The sequence below is a fragment of the Apaloderma vittatum genome, unplaced genomic scaffold, assembly GCF_000703405.1.
Source record: "Apaloderma vittatum isolate BGI_N311 unplaced genomic scaffold, ASM70340v1 scaffold25083, whole genome shotgun sequence".
NCBI lineage: Eukaryota > Metazoa > Chordata > Aves > Trogoniformes > Trogonidae > Apaloderma > Apaloderma vittatum.
In genome coordinates this window covers 4,262-17,273 of record NW_009710190.1, presented here as the reverse complement: position 1 = coordinate 17,273, position 13,012 = coordinate 4,262, and the positions used below count along the sequence as shown (strand labels likewise).

General features: G+C 43.2%; 1 protein-coding gene across 1 annotated transcript; it reads left to right on the top strand.

Moving 5' to 3' along the window:
* The first annotated feature begins 1,272 nt into the window (after positions 1-1,272).
* Positions 1,273-7,020, top strand: RSRC1 (arginine/serine-rich coiled-coil 1). Its single transcript, XM_009867225.1, has 4 exons — positions 1,273-1,345; positions 4,986-5,092; positions 5,998-6,144; positions 6,928-7,020. The coding sequence occupies exons 1-4, from the start codon at positions 1,273-1,275 to the stop codon at positions 7,018-7,020; spliced, it is 420 nt and encodes a 139-aa protein (XP_009865527.1).
* The last annotated feature ends 5,992 nt before the right edge of the window (positions 7,021-13,012 follow it).

The window sequence follows — 13,012 nt, the reverse complement described above, 5'->3', positions numbered from 1 at the left end:
GCTCCCTCTCTTAAGGGAAGCAAAAAGCAGAATATCCAGCGATTCAGAGCATATTAGGCCAGTTTCCTACGGCTTTATGAGACCAGTTTGACTTCTTTCCCCGGGAGATTTTAAAAAACACCCCAAAAGGCCTCAAAATGCGAGCATCGGAGCTAGCGTGTGTGTGAAAAGCGTGGCGGCGAAGGTAACTTACGCGTGGGTTAAATGCGTGGGAAATCCAAATGTTCTTAAACTGCTTCAATTAAGTGTTCTTAAATTCAGGACTCAGCTGCTGAAGTTTCCCACCATGTCTTCTGCTTGCTTTTATACCCGATACTTCCATTCTTTTTAAAGAAAAAGCTATTAGCCTTCAGACTTGTTTTAAAATACTTTGAAAGCTCAGTTACGATTGCAATGTATTGAAATAGCAAGTTGTCAGTACTCTGGTACGTACTAGAGAGTACCAGAGGAGTCACAACGTGCTGTTTTGATAGATCATAATTGTGGTACCAGAGTACTTGCAATTAAGTTTGAAGAATAGAAATTAACAAAAAAAACTTTCCCTGGCCACAGTTGCTCCTTTTGGACCACGTTTTATTGTTTGTGCCATTTTGGCTGGAATAAAAATCCTTTCGCTGGAAATCTCAACAGCTGGGAAACAGTGTGGCCAAGTGTTGGAACAGCGCTTTGACTCTGCGAAGGGGGTTCTGGAAACGTAAAGAGGCATCAAGCAGTTTTCATCCTGACTTAAAGTTGTTAGAAGGAAGAGGTAGTTTGGTAACTAAACCTGAAACCTGCCCTGGCTGCGTGTCAGTGATTGCCCCTCGGGGATGTTTGTCCCGCCGGGATGCTCACCTCATAGGGATGTTTGTCCTGCAGGGATGCTCACCTCATAGGGATGTTTGTCCCGCAGGGATGCTCGCCTCATAGCGATGCTTGCCCTGCAGGGATGCTCACCCTGCGGCGTTTTTGGGGCTGGTCCCAGCGCCCGGATTGAAGCGGGGCCGCGGCCAGCATTGTGCGTGGCGGTGCCTCCCTCTAACGGCTGGCCCTGCAGAGGCTGCCCAGCTCGGACAGCCCAGGGCTGAGGTGACCGTCACCCTCGGGGAGGTCCCACTGCCGCCCGACTCCAGCCAGGCCAGGAGGAGAAGGAGCTTGGGGCGAGGGGGGAGCACTGTGTTGGTGCAAAAGCTTGTGGGAGAGGTTTGTTTCTTGGCTAATTTACTCTGGTTTTTCTGTTATACCGGGGTGGCCAGTGCGAGAGGTCTCACTTCTGAGGGTGCCAGCCCCGAGATGGTGGTTGAAGGCACCAGCGAGGTTCTCCAGGCAGCTCGGGCATCCTCGGACATCAACACCCAAACCCTGTGTCAGGGCACAGCCCCGTGAGCTCTTGCTGATTGTCTCCTGCACAGGGAAAAGACTTGAAGGGGGAGGAAAAAACAGCCCTAAAAACCGGAGTTCCAAGTTTGGCAAAATCTAGAGGTGACAGAAATTAAGCAAATCCCACCCATCCTGCTGGATTTTCCCTCCTCCTAATGCTCTCGTTTTGCTTCATGTAAGTATTTTGGTGCGATGCTCCTTAGAAGATAGGATGTCTCAAAGCCATGTAGATTTTTGTCTCTTCCACTGCAAATTGTCCAGATGGAAACTTCATTTTTCTTTGAATGTATCAGTTTGCATAGCTTAAATAAAAATAGGAAGCAGTTAAAAAGCCCTGGGCATCTGAAAAACCACACTTGTGCTGCAAAGCCCTACAGTTCTCTAACGCAGTTAACTAGGAATCCCCAAATCCTGGCGTTTCCTTCAGTTTCTCATTATATATACATGCAATTTTATATATACACTTGTATAAAAAATATACAGCATCACCTAAGTGAACCCTAAGCAAAGTGGGATGAAGGGGAAAATATTTTCCTCTTCGACTGGTTTATTTAGTCTGGTACCTGTCTGTGTTTTCTTCTTTTAATCCTCAAGTCACAAACAAAAAAGCAGAAAACCAGCAACTTTGTTTTGCAAGTGTTGCAAACTGTGTTACTTAAAATGTGTTTGAAGCAGGTCGGTTAAACCAGCTATGGCCCTTTAAAGAAAATCAGGAAAATAGGAAGAAACATATGTTCTGAGGAATAGTTTAGGTTTATTATGTCATTGCTTAGATTCTTAAGTTAGACTTGCTTGAAAGGAAACTCTTTAGGTGAACGTGTGGGATCAGTTTCATGGTCAGGATTATATATTACATACATTACAAATGTACGCCTAAAGATTATACAAGAAATATTGTAAAAAAAAATTTTAAAATATTTAAAATGCGTTTTTATTTAACGGGTCATTCACAAGATATTATTAGTCATTTAATGCTTCTACTTCAATTCTTGTTAAATTCTTAGTGGGCATCTTCACCAATTTTGGCTTTAGAAATAAGCAAAAAAAATGGGAATATTTTCACAGAACTTACAGGCAAGTTACTTTGCCTTTTACCTGCTTCTCTGCTGTTTCTAATTAGCGTGGGTGTGAAGTTTTTGGATGGCATCTGAAATACACATTTTATTCCTAAAGTGGCATTTCAAATTTGTGCTACCAATTCAATATGAAAATAGCAGCTCTAAAAGATGCCTGTGTATGCATAGATCTCTCTCTATATTTATGTGTGTGGGAAATGTAAAATCCTGAATTGCATCTGCAGGGCAGCGTTCCCAGCGAAATCCTCCATGGCTGGGGTAACCGAGGCCCAAATCCCATCACCCCCCCCACTGCTCCCCATCGCCCCCGGGGTCGCCATCCCCAGGAGGGAGCTGGGGACAGGGAATTGCAGCTGCTGCTGGAATCACCTTTTTATAAATAAAAAAAACGGCCTCAGCAAGCCCTGACACAAGACGCAGTTTATTTTTTGCACTATAACGTGGTAAAAAGACTTGCTGTGCAGTGAGTTAGTATTGATTTTTATTTTTTTGTGTGTGTGTCTGTAGCCTCTTAGCTTTCTGGCTCCATTATTCTTGATTTTACTATGAAATACATATCCCTTCTACTGACATCTGACAAACAACATATGGAAGTCGTTTTATCTACAATAATGTGTTTGTCAAAAAAATCTTAGGCTAATGGGTTGTGCTTCCTCCAGTCCATTTTCCCCAAGTTAATGTCACTGATGTAATTCTAAACATTTAGTGATTTTTGCCCCCTTAACAATTTGTCATTCCCATAGGTTTGCGTAAGATGCTACAACAGGCTGGGAACTGACCGAAGGTTTTGTGAAATAAGAGTTGAGCAACTCATTTGAAATTCAACATATGCAGAAATAGCTCCTGATTTTTCCATTCGTCACATCCATAGAGAATAAACAATGTTTCCCAAATCATTTTTAAGCAACAGGGCAGGTTCTCCTTAGCTGAAGTTCCATCTCTTCCTCTATTTTTCTTGCTTTTCCCATCGCTCGTCGCTGCAGTTCGACACAGAGCTAGGTGAGGAAGATGAACTGGGCTGTAAATGCGAAGAAGCAGAAAACGAAGCAGGCAGCAAAGCAAGGGCTTTGGGGTTAGATGCACGGCATGAACAAGCCAAGAAACCGCCCAGGACCGACAACGGAACAGTTTTATGGGCCAACCCGTTGCTAATCCAGTGTGCCCATGCCCATTCCAGGAGTATTTCTGAGCTGCTGTTAGTTTATTCGCTCACCTGAAGCTCCACTTACTTGTCATTACGAGACCAAAGTGAGTTTTCAGTCCTTCAGCGTTGCAGAAGGATGCCAGTTGCATTCATTTTCTTCTCGTGCAAAAGAGGAGTTACTTTGTGGTGTGTCTGTATATCTTGTGGGATTTAGATTTGGAATTTGGGAAAGAATTTGGGACTTGTGAGTTTCTGAATAACTCTGCAAGCTCTGTTGGTCTGCAAGCACCTTCCCTGCCTTTAAATGGATGTTGGTTTCTTTAGAACAAGAAATGTAATATTTTACACATACATAGTGTACTACAAATAGATAATTACAATTGCTCTTTAATTTAAATTTGTGGTTTATGGAGTGTTCAAAGCACTCTTGTGTGTTCATGAAAGACTGGGTCAGACTTCAGGTACCAGAAAAGAACAGCACTGTTTTATCTTGGCTTGCTTTTTCCTCCTCTCGGTGGCAATCTCCTTTTTCTCTCACCCATGGTCCTGTCTGATCCTGAGCTCACCCTTCAGCCACACGGAGGCATGGGCAGGCACAGTCAAGCTATCCACAGAAGTAATCCATTTACGCCAGTGGTGGTAGCAGGCAGCTGCTCCCTGAACTCTGCCTGGTGCATACACCTGCTTGGACACCAGCCCATCTGCAAAAAACCTTTCTGCAAACAAATTTTACAAAAAAAGGGCAGGAGCTGCTCTTCCTCACTATAAACATTTCGATTCACTTCATCAAAATAAAATATCAGCCTGGGATTCAAAAGTATTTGGTGAAGTGTACGTGTGCTGGAGGCCCTCGCAGTACGATAAAGAAGGAATTTCGCTCGTTTGACTTAATCGCTGCAATTCATAGGAGTGCACAATATTTAGGAAAATTTTACTGCCAGCTCCTAAGGTGTTTTTTTTAAGTTCTCCTCCTGATGTGGTTCTTAATGTCAGACTAATACTTGTCAGGATCTCTCCTCTCAGGAGATCCAAAGCCCAATTCACCTCCGTACACGCAGAAGTAGTTTTACTGCTACGGACAGATGGGACTCCAGTGAGTTGTCCCCGAATCCTTCTCTTCTCTAGGAAAGCCTCGTGCTGTAAATGCAGCAGACATCCTGCAAGGACGTCTCTAGCAAATTCTTAAGTCGACGTCTCGAATGACACCATACGTTGGGCAGCAATGGCCAAGCCGCTGTTGTTATTTTTGCTAAAAGAGTTTTTCTTTGTAACGGAGTATTTTAGGCAACATTGCAAAGTTTTTTTTCTGATACGTACTGTTGTAAAATATTCCAGGCATTGCTTAGACGCGGCATTTATCATAGGCTTACGCTAATGCACACTGACATTACACCTTCTCTTTATAGACCAAGCCACCCTAGTAGAGCAAGTGAAACGAGTGAAAGAAATTGAAGCTATTGAAAGTGACTCCTTTGTTCCCCAGACATTCAGATCAAGTAAAGAAGTCAAAAAGGTAAGTTTTCAATATCCTTTCTTGGTGCATAATCCTTTCAAAGTCAGGTGGAAGCTGCGCTATTAGTACAGTTTCCATTGATGAAAGAGCATCAGTGTTGACAATCTTAAATCTCACCAACGGCTCTCCTGCGTTCTTGGTGTGGTGTTCACAGAAGAATGCATTTAAGTGTGCAAGGATTTCAATGAAATCAGCTGTTTTGACATTCTACCCATGCCAAATGCTTCCAGTCTTTGAAAATTCTTCTAAAACCATACAAAACCACCACAAAAGACTTTTTTTTTTAGGAAAAGCAGAATTCAAATCCAAAAGTTGTCAGACTTCTTCATCATAATTAAAGGAGAAGATCAATATTTTTAATTCTGCTTAACTGGAAGTAGACTTTACGACCATATTTACTCCCTGAAACGAAATGGCATTGTTTTCAGACAGCTTTCCAAAAACTTGAGCTGAGACATCCAGGTTTCAGAACTTCAACTTCGCTTTGACTGCTGAGTCTTGTAGGGAATCCAGACGCTTTTGCCTTTGGAAGGACGCAAGCAGAGATTTTGTTCAGTTTTTCCATCTGACAGCGAGGTGGTTTGAATTATCAGTTCTGTTTCCCCCAGAATGTGCATTTTCTTGCCTTTTCAGAAGTCTCTGAGAGGTTCACGCAGCAAAGTGATCCAAAAACCGCAAAGCTACGGGCCTGCAAGCTCTCTCACTGCCTTTGGCAAAATCTTTTTTGTCATTAAATGTGTGTAGTCCGGACCTTAGTCCGTATCCAGTGCATCCCCCTAAGCCCGCCGAGAAGTATTCGCACGAGGATCCTTTCTTGGGAACGTGAAAGCTGAGCGCTCGGTCAAGGCACTGCCACGTTTGGGAGTTTGAGGATAAAATACTCCGCTGTGTTTGTTTCTTTTCAGTCAGCAGAGCCTCCTGAAGTACCATACGAACCCGTGACTATCGGAGCGGGAAGCACGGACGCATCTGCTCCTGAAAAAGAACCGCCACCTGCCAGTATTCCTACGGCCATCAAATACCAAGATGATAATTCTTTAGCGCATCCTAACGTAAGCGTGCCCCTATTTACTTTCCTTTTAGAATGAGAGGAGGTTCACACGACCTGATGAGCTTTTTGCTGCTCATCAAATGTTCTGTGGCCTCCAGACTGTTTGCTGATGGGCCACTCTCTGCCTCGGAAAGGATCTCACTCCTTGCATCACCCAGCAGAGATTAATTACAAAAGAAGTTCACCAGCAACGTAGTTTTAGAGTTATGAACAAATTTGGTGACAAAGTAACATGCTAATTTAATGCAGGGAATTTAAGATCCTGTTCATATAAAAATTCCAGTTCCAGTAAAAAATTCAGGAAAAATTGCTTTGGGTTTCTGTAGCCGGAAACCTGGAGGAAGACTCAGAACTTGCCCACTTGCCAAATCGTAAAGCTTTAAATATGTGACAGACTTCAGGTGATTTTAAACTGTCGTGGCTAAACTTAACACAAATTCCTTTGTGAGCACTTGTAATCGGAAGTAGGAGTACTTACAGTAGAGTTGTTTTAAGAATTAATGCCTTGCAGTAAATAAACTGAGGTGAGTTCTATATAAGGAACACTGCTAAGAAAGATCAAGACCTGTACAATACAACAAACTGGCTGCTTGAGGAGGAGACCGAAATCGGAATGCCTTTGCTTTGCAATTATCAAAACTCTCGACCTTTACCAACGTGTTTATATCACCGTTGTGTTTTAACACCCCTCTGCAGCCAGGCACTGACACTTCAACAGAGTATAGCAAACGGAGAGAACGTTACTGAGCTGTGCCTGCTTTTCTCCCTCTTCCCCTTGTCTCAGCTGTTCGTGGAGAAGGCAGAAGCAGACGAGAAGTGGTTCCAGAGGCTGATCGCTCTCCGCCAGGAAAGGCTGATGGGCAGCCCCGTGGCCTGAGCGAACCGGTGCCGCCAGCCTGCACCAGTGCTCCACGAATGCTAAGAAATCCTACAATCAAATTGGGTTACTTTTCTTTTCCAAGGGGATTTTAAGACTCAATATGTATTGTACAGAGAGTAAATATTTAATCAGAATAAACAAGGATATTCTCTCCTCCGTTTATTCTCCTGAACTCATTGCTGGGTGACTTGTGTCGCCCAGCTCCCCACTGTAGACAGGCAGGCTGTTGGAGCAGTGTGATTTTTTCTTTCGTACTGAATTCCTCTGGGCTACAAAAAACCTGACGGCCCAAGGAGATGTAACTTTATATCACTCAATCAAAAAAAATATATAGAACCATGTTGGGTAAGACTAATGGCATACCTGTCTCTGTAGTCAGTGAAGCTTCCTTTTGTCTAGTGTGATTTTAAAATAATAAAAATTCATCCTATTTGAACTGATCAAAGCTAGCCCGAGTGTACTTTCCCCCCCCAAAAAAATCTGCCCGTCATCCAACTCAGTCCGGAGATCAACCAAATAAGTCCAAATGTATTTCTTCTGAGGTGTCAAGCAAATCTGTGAGGAAACTATTACTGCAGTAGAGGAGTAAGCTGAGCCCCCCCACCTCTGGGCGTACCTCGCTGAAGTTATCAGCTTTCCTATGTGAGTGAAGAAATTCATGCAGCTTTTTTTTAGTGTTATTTTAACTCATATCTGTGGTGGAAAAAAAAAAAGGAGGATGATTCTGGAAATGTGCTTTGGTCCTTTTACCTTTTTTTTAGATCACTTGATATAAAAGAGGGAAATGTATTAGATTTTGTGTTCTAACACATTTTTACTTTTCCTTTATGGACAGCATTAGTTTTACTTGGACCTGCATTAAAATGGCTTTCTGTGTTTCAAGCCCACCTTGCCTGCAACAAGAAGTGGGAAAAAAAAAGTTTCCTTTGTTTCATTTCAGCATTTTCAAGTGGTAAATATTTGTCTTTGTTCTGTTTTCTAATCTCCTTCTGTGTTTCTTGCATAGGAAATAAAATCTACTTGATCTGCATGTCACGTGCAGGTGTAAATTCCTCTTTTTCACACATTGTGTTGGACTATTTTGGTATTTTTATTGGATGCAAAATGATTTCTTTAATGTAATTCACAACCCTATAGGATATTAAAAATTTCAATAAACTGGTCTAAGTCAATAAGATTAGTGGCAATGATAGGGTGTAACTACTATCGCTTATCAATCGGCAACTAAATTTGTCCAGCAAGTCCGTGCTGGAGGAGAATTGTCAGCAAGATCTGGAAAGAAAACGGAAATAGTGTTTATATAATCTGAACTGGATAGAAATAAGTACTGAAATATGGCAAACATAATTGAAAACCCGGAAGAAACAATCATGAAGTTGATTTTTCTAGTTCCAGTTGCAGATAAGTGATATTAACGAATAAATAATTCCTGAGAGCTCTGTAGTTTTCATGAAACACGTAACTTGTGTGTTGCCGCGGTGTCTGTGTGGGGACAGACCATTTAAGAAGAGGATTTTATTCTGTTTTGGGCCCTAAAATCTCTGTTCCTGCTTTGAACATTCATTGTGCATGCTTGATGTTTAGGAAGTTACTGGTGTTGGGAGGGGAAGGAACTGTGAGGATAGAGTTTTTAACCACCTGTTACAAATTAGAAACCGCACGGTCCCTGTTGTCACCAACCTGTAAGTTCAGGCAGAGCAGATTTCAAGGGTGCCTGCAGCAAGTCGATGGTGCTCACGGGTGTGTCCTGGAGGTGGGAGCTCCCGGGCAGCTGACTGCGACCTCAGCTGCGCCACGGGTCACGTCTTGAAGGTGAGTTTTAATCTTACTGCCACCGATTCCACAGCTTAAACCTTCAGTTGTTCCTCTGCGCTTGCTCCTGTAGAGTTAAAATAAGGGTTGTGCAAGGCCAGTCTTAGGGTCGTAACGTTTAGACTGCAGCACTCTGGATTCAAGTTATGTAGACGATTTCTGTGTTTTGCTTTTCCTTGAACAGCACCTCGTGATAGGTTATTCATTTTCCTGAGTGTCAGAAATGAAATATGGAAGAAGGCAGCAACATCACAACCAACCTTCACTCTGTAACCAGCTCTGCACGGCTAAAGAGAACTTTGACAAACTTATTTTACAAGACTTGGGCACAGTATAAATGGTTGTAGCTGAATACATGCACGCTCCACCATTCCATGCGTGGGGCCTTTTTGCTTGAGGAGAAGATAGCAAGTGTTACCTAATCACCCACACGCAAATTTAATTAATGGTGTCGTAACATGGCCATGAAAGCCATATCAACGCATACAAATTAATCACCACTAGCCTGGGAAAATGCAATGCTGACTCTCAACCCACGCTGCTCCTGTTCCAAAAACTAGTGACACCTTTTGACAATAATCCTGCTCTCCTAGTTTCTTTGCTTCTAAGGTCTTCTGATGTTCTCACATTGAGCATCGAGGACTCTTGCCTACGGAGAGTTTCTTTTTCAGTTGTATTTTCTGCTTTTCGCCATGGTCCCAGTGGAAGAGAATGGATTCCTGATTAAGAAAGGGAAAAAACCGGCCGTTTGTTAGTTGTCCAACTAAAACATAGGACTGACAGCTGTGTTTCACAGTCTGTAGAGACAGCAGTGACACGGTTTTGTCATTCGGGACTCTGGGGCGTCTCTGATTCAATCAGCTCCCACACAAAGTTCCTCCGAAAGCCAAACTACCTTAAATCTGATTCAGGCGTGTAGGAGTGAAAAGATAATGCTGTAACTCGAGCCCTTCAGAGTTCTGGTAGTCAGCAAAGACCTCCACCCCTGGCAATTACATTAGCAAACTCATTTCACTTTGGCTGCTGAACAGCCACCGTCAATTAAAGTCAAACCAGGCTGATTTTGATTTGATAACTTTTAGGTAAAACGTTTGCTGGCCCTTTCTGATTTCTGGAGTCATCCAGCATGTCCGCAGTTATTTTTTTATTACTATAATTGCTTGAAAAGGAGCTGTGCTTAGTTTGAAAATTATTCTTCCTGTTGCAACATTTTAGAAAGATTTTTTTGCTACTAAAATAATGGTACCTAAGAAAACCCTGCCAGCCAGGAGATCGAATTTTGCTCCTTCTGCTTCAGCCGCTCATTGATACGAGCAGGACTGGATGATCCCGAAGGCCGTTTTTCCGTCAGTAACCCAACACCAACCTTCTCGATGATTGCAGTTTTCCATTTGTCAAGTTACAAGAAGGAAGTTATTTTTAGTGGGGATCTTTGAACTCTAGAAACCTGTTTGAGGAGCGATCAGCTCAAACCCATGACTTAGTCCACATATGATACGCGGCTGTGGCGAGTCCTCAGCTTGCAGCAGTAATGAAAAGCGATGCTAGATGTCGAATTTTAAATGTTCACTATTTGTAATTTGGACTTAGTGCAGAATTGCTTGATTTCTTTTTTTTCTGACTGTTGCCTCCTCTCCTTTTGCTAAGACCTGTGAAAAAAGAGTAGCAGTGGCCGGTCTGGATTCTGTGACAGCGGGGAGCAAGACTTAGACACTGAGTTGCTCTGGAATTGCCACTCCTGGGCGAGGTGTGACACGATCCGTCTGCTCCTTCTGGAAGGGAGCAGGAGCTGAAGCTCAGCCCGGGGATGGGAGGAGGGAGCTCAGGGCTAACACCAGCGCTGAGCTGGGCTTTGCCTCCAGCTGGGCTCCCCCGCATCGAGGTGTGCACCTCACAAGCTGGAGGTGCACCACAGAGGTGAAAATGCAAATGGCTATTTGGCTATCGTTTGGTTTCTTCGGAAATAACAATATAGGCTGGGGCTGCAGGGATAGTCAGGATGTGAGAAGCCTTTCAGCCCTCGGGCATCATTTTTGAAGGCACTGTTTTGCAAAGGCTGGAGTTGAAAAGGCGTCATCCCTGCTGAGCCGCCACGGTAAAAATCTCATTCCCACTAGATGTCCCTGCTGTCCCGGAGCAGTTGTCACACCGATCGGTGCCTGGCTAGGAAGGGCACAGCAACGAGATATGCAAAGAACTAAAAAGTTGCCTTTTTACTTCCTAACCAGGGCTGGAGTCAGGGTAACACGGCAGAGCGGTTTGTCTCATAGTTCTGTTTGCCTGACAATCTACTTTTTTTTCCAAAACAGCTCCAAATATTGATTGTCTCTCCCCAGGGGAGCTTATGGGAAGATAAAGGGGACTGATCCCCTCCCTCGTCATGCTGCCTCTGGCTTACCAGTACGGCCAGTTTCTGGGGCTGGCCTGGGGTGGGGACAGGGACCATCGTGGGGACACGGCAGGTCTCCGCGTGTCTGGAGGCAGTGGCTGCGTTCCCACATTAACAGTTCTGAAAGGAAGGCATAAACAAATCTCCTTAATTATAATTAATGGGAACTAAACGCAACAAACGTCTGGAAAAATGTCAAAATGTGGTTTTGGTTATCTTTTCCGTGAATTTCAGAGTCTTTTTTTCTATAAATTAGCAGCAGTCTTATTTCAGTATTCATGCAAGTTACAGAGCCAGGTGACTTTGTGAACTGAATATATATTTAAATAAAATATTAATGGAAATGTTATTACATGTCTACCTCTAGTCGCTTGCAGTAGAACGGTGCTTTTATCTGACACGTGTGAACAATTTTTAACAAACTGCCTTCGCAAAGGATTCTGCGCCGGGCTGACGTTACAGACGGAGCATAATCAGCTTTGTAACAATGCCGCCAAAAGGCCGCTTCCACTGAAAATATGCTTAAGGCTCTGGAAATCGCACTGCGTCGTCAAGCGTACCTGTAAAAGAACTTAACCGTGAGAAGTAAGGGGACCTCATTTATGCCACTACGTTTTAAATTTAAATAGTAACTGCTGATCCTTACAGAACTGACCGGGGATTGCGCGCTGATTGTCTGAGTCCTCTCAAATTACCTTCAACCTTGCTGCTGACATTGCTCGGCAGCACGTGGGACGGCACAGAGCAGAACTGAGCAGAGCCCCAGAATTCTCTGTTACCAGTTGTTGGGTTTCTTTTCCCAAAATATACAGAAAAGTACCTATTTTGAATATACTGCACTGGTTCTCAACAGCCGAACAGACCTAAACATTTTGCGAATTCAGGGGCTGCAACAAGTGGGATTAAAAAGTAATTGTGTTAGAAAAGCTGGGATTTTTTTTTCTTTAGATGAACTGTGAAAACTCTTCTTGGTGATTAAAACTGACAGTTAACTCTCGCCTTACCTGTGCACCTTGTCATATTCTGAGCTGTGTAAACCTGATGTGGTAACTTGTGTATTTAATATACTCGTTTTCTATGGGACTAATTTAAATACGGCTTTAACAATGTCTGCTCAAGTAGCGAGATTCATTTTTAGTTTTAGAGACAAACAGCCTAAGGCAGGCAAGACCTTTCGAATTAGTTCAGTTGTGCAAACACAGTGCTGTCCCAGCTGTGGTCACAATTTTTAAATAGAGGAGAAATTTGGCTTCACCTGGTGCAAACCACCTGAAGCAGAAAAGCCTGGTGTTTAGTTTCCTGTGGAAAAAAGATTTATAGCCCTGGGGGTGTGCTGCTATACATTTTGCATTTTACTTTGTCTCATTTTACAGCTCGAGGCTTTGAGCTCACTTTTAGCCATCTTCACCATTAACCTGGTGAAGATTCTTGCCCCAGGAATACATTCACTGCCTTTACTCCTGGTGCCAGCCGTTTGTTACTGTCTCTGGTTGTAAGAGAAATTGCCCCCAACTCGATTTTTTTCTCTCCCTCCCTGTGCCAGAGAGAAGTTGGACTCGAGGATCATTAAGGTCTCTTTCAGCTGAAACTGTGCTATGGTTCTATGCCGGGATTTAAGAAATAAATACATCATCTCATGGAAGTTCTTTAACATGTATTTGCTGGTCACTTGGCCACTGAGAACGGCAAAATGAGAGAGCTGCAAATTACTGGAGTAACTCAGGAACAAAACTCCTCCTGCTCCCTAATACTTCAACGTGTGGCGCCAAATTTTTTTGTAGATCAATA

Coding starts and splice junctions, on each gene's coding strand:
- RSRC1 (XM_009867225.1), top strand. CDS start 1,273: ATGGTGGTTGAAGGCACCAGCGAGGTTCTCCAGGCAGCTCGGGCATCC. Junction 1,346..4,985: donor CATCAACACCCAAACCCTGT/GTCAGGGCACAG, acceptor TTCTCTTTATAG/ACCAAGCCACCCTAGTAGAG. Junction 5,093..5,997: donor CAAGTAAAGAAGTCAAAAAG/GTAAGTTTTCAA, acceptor GTTTCTTTTCAG/TCAGCAGAGCCTCCTGAAGT.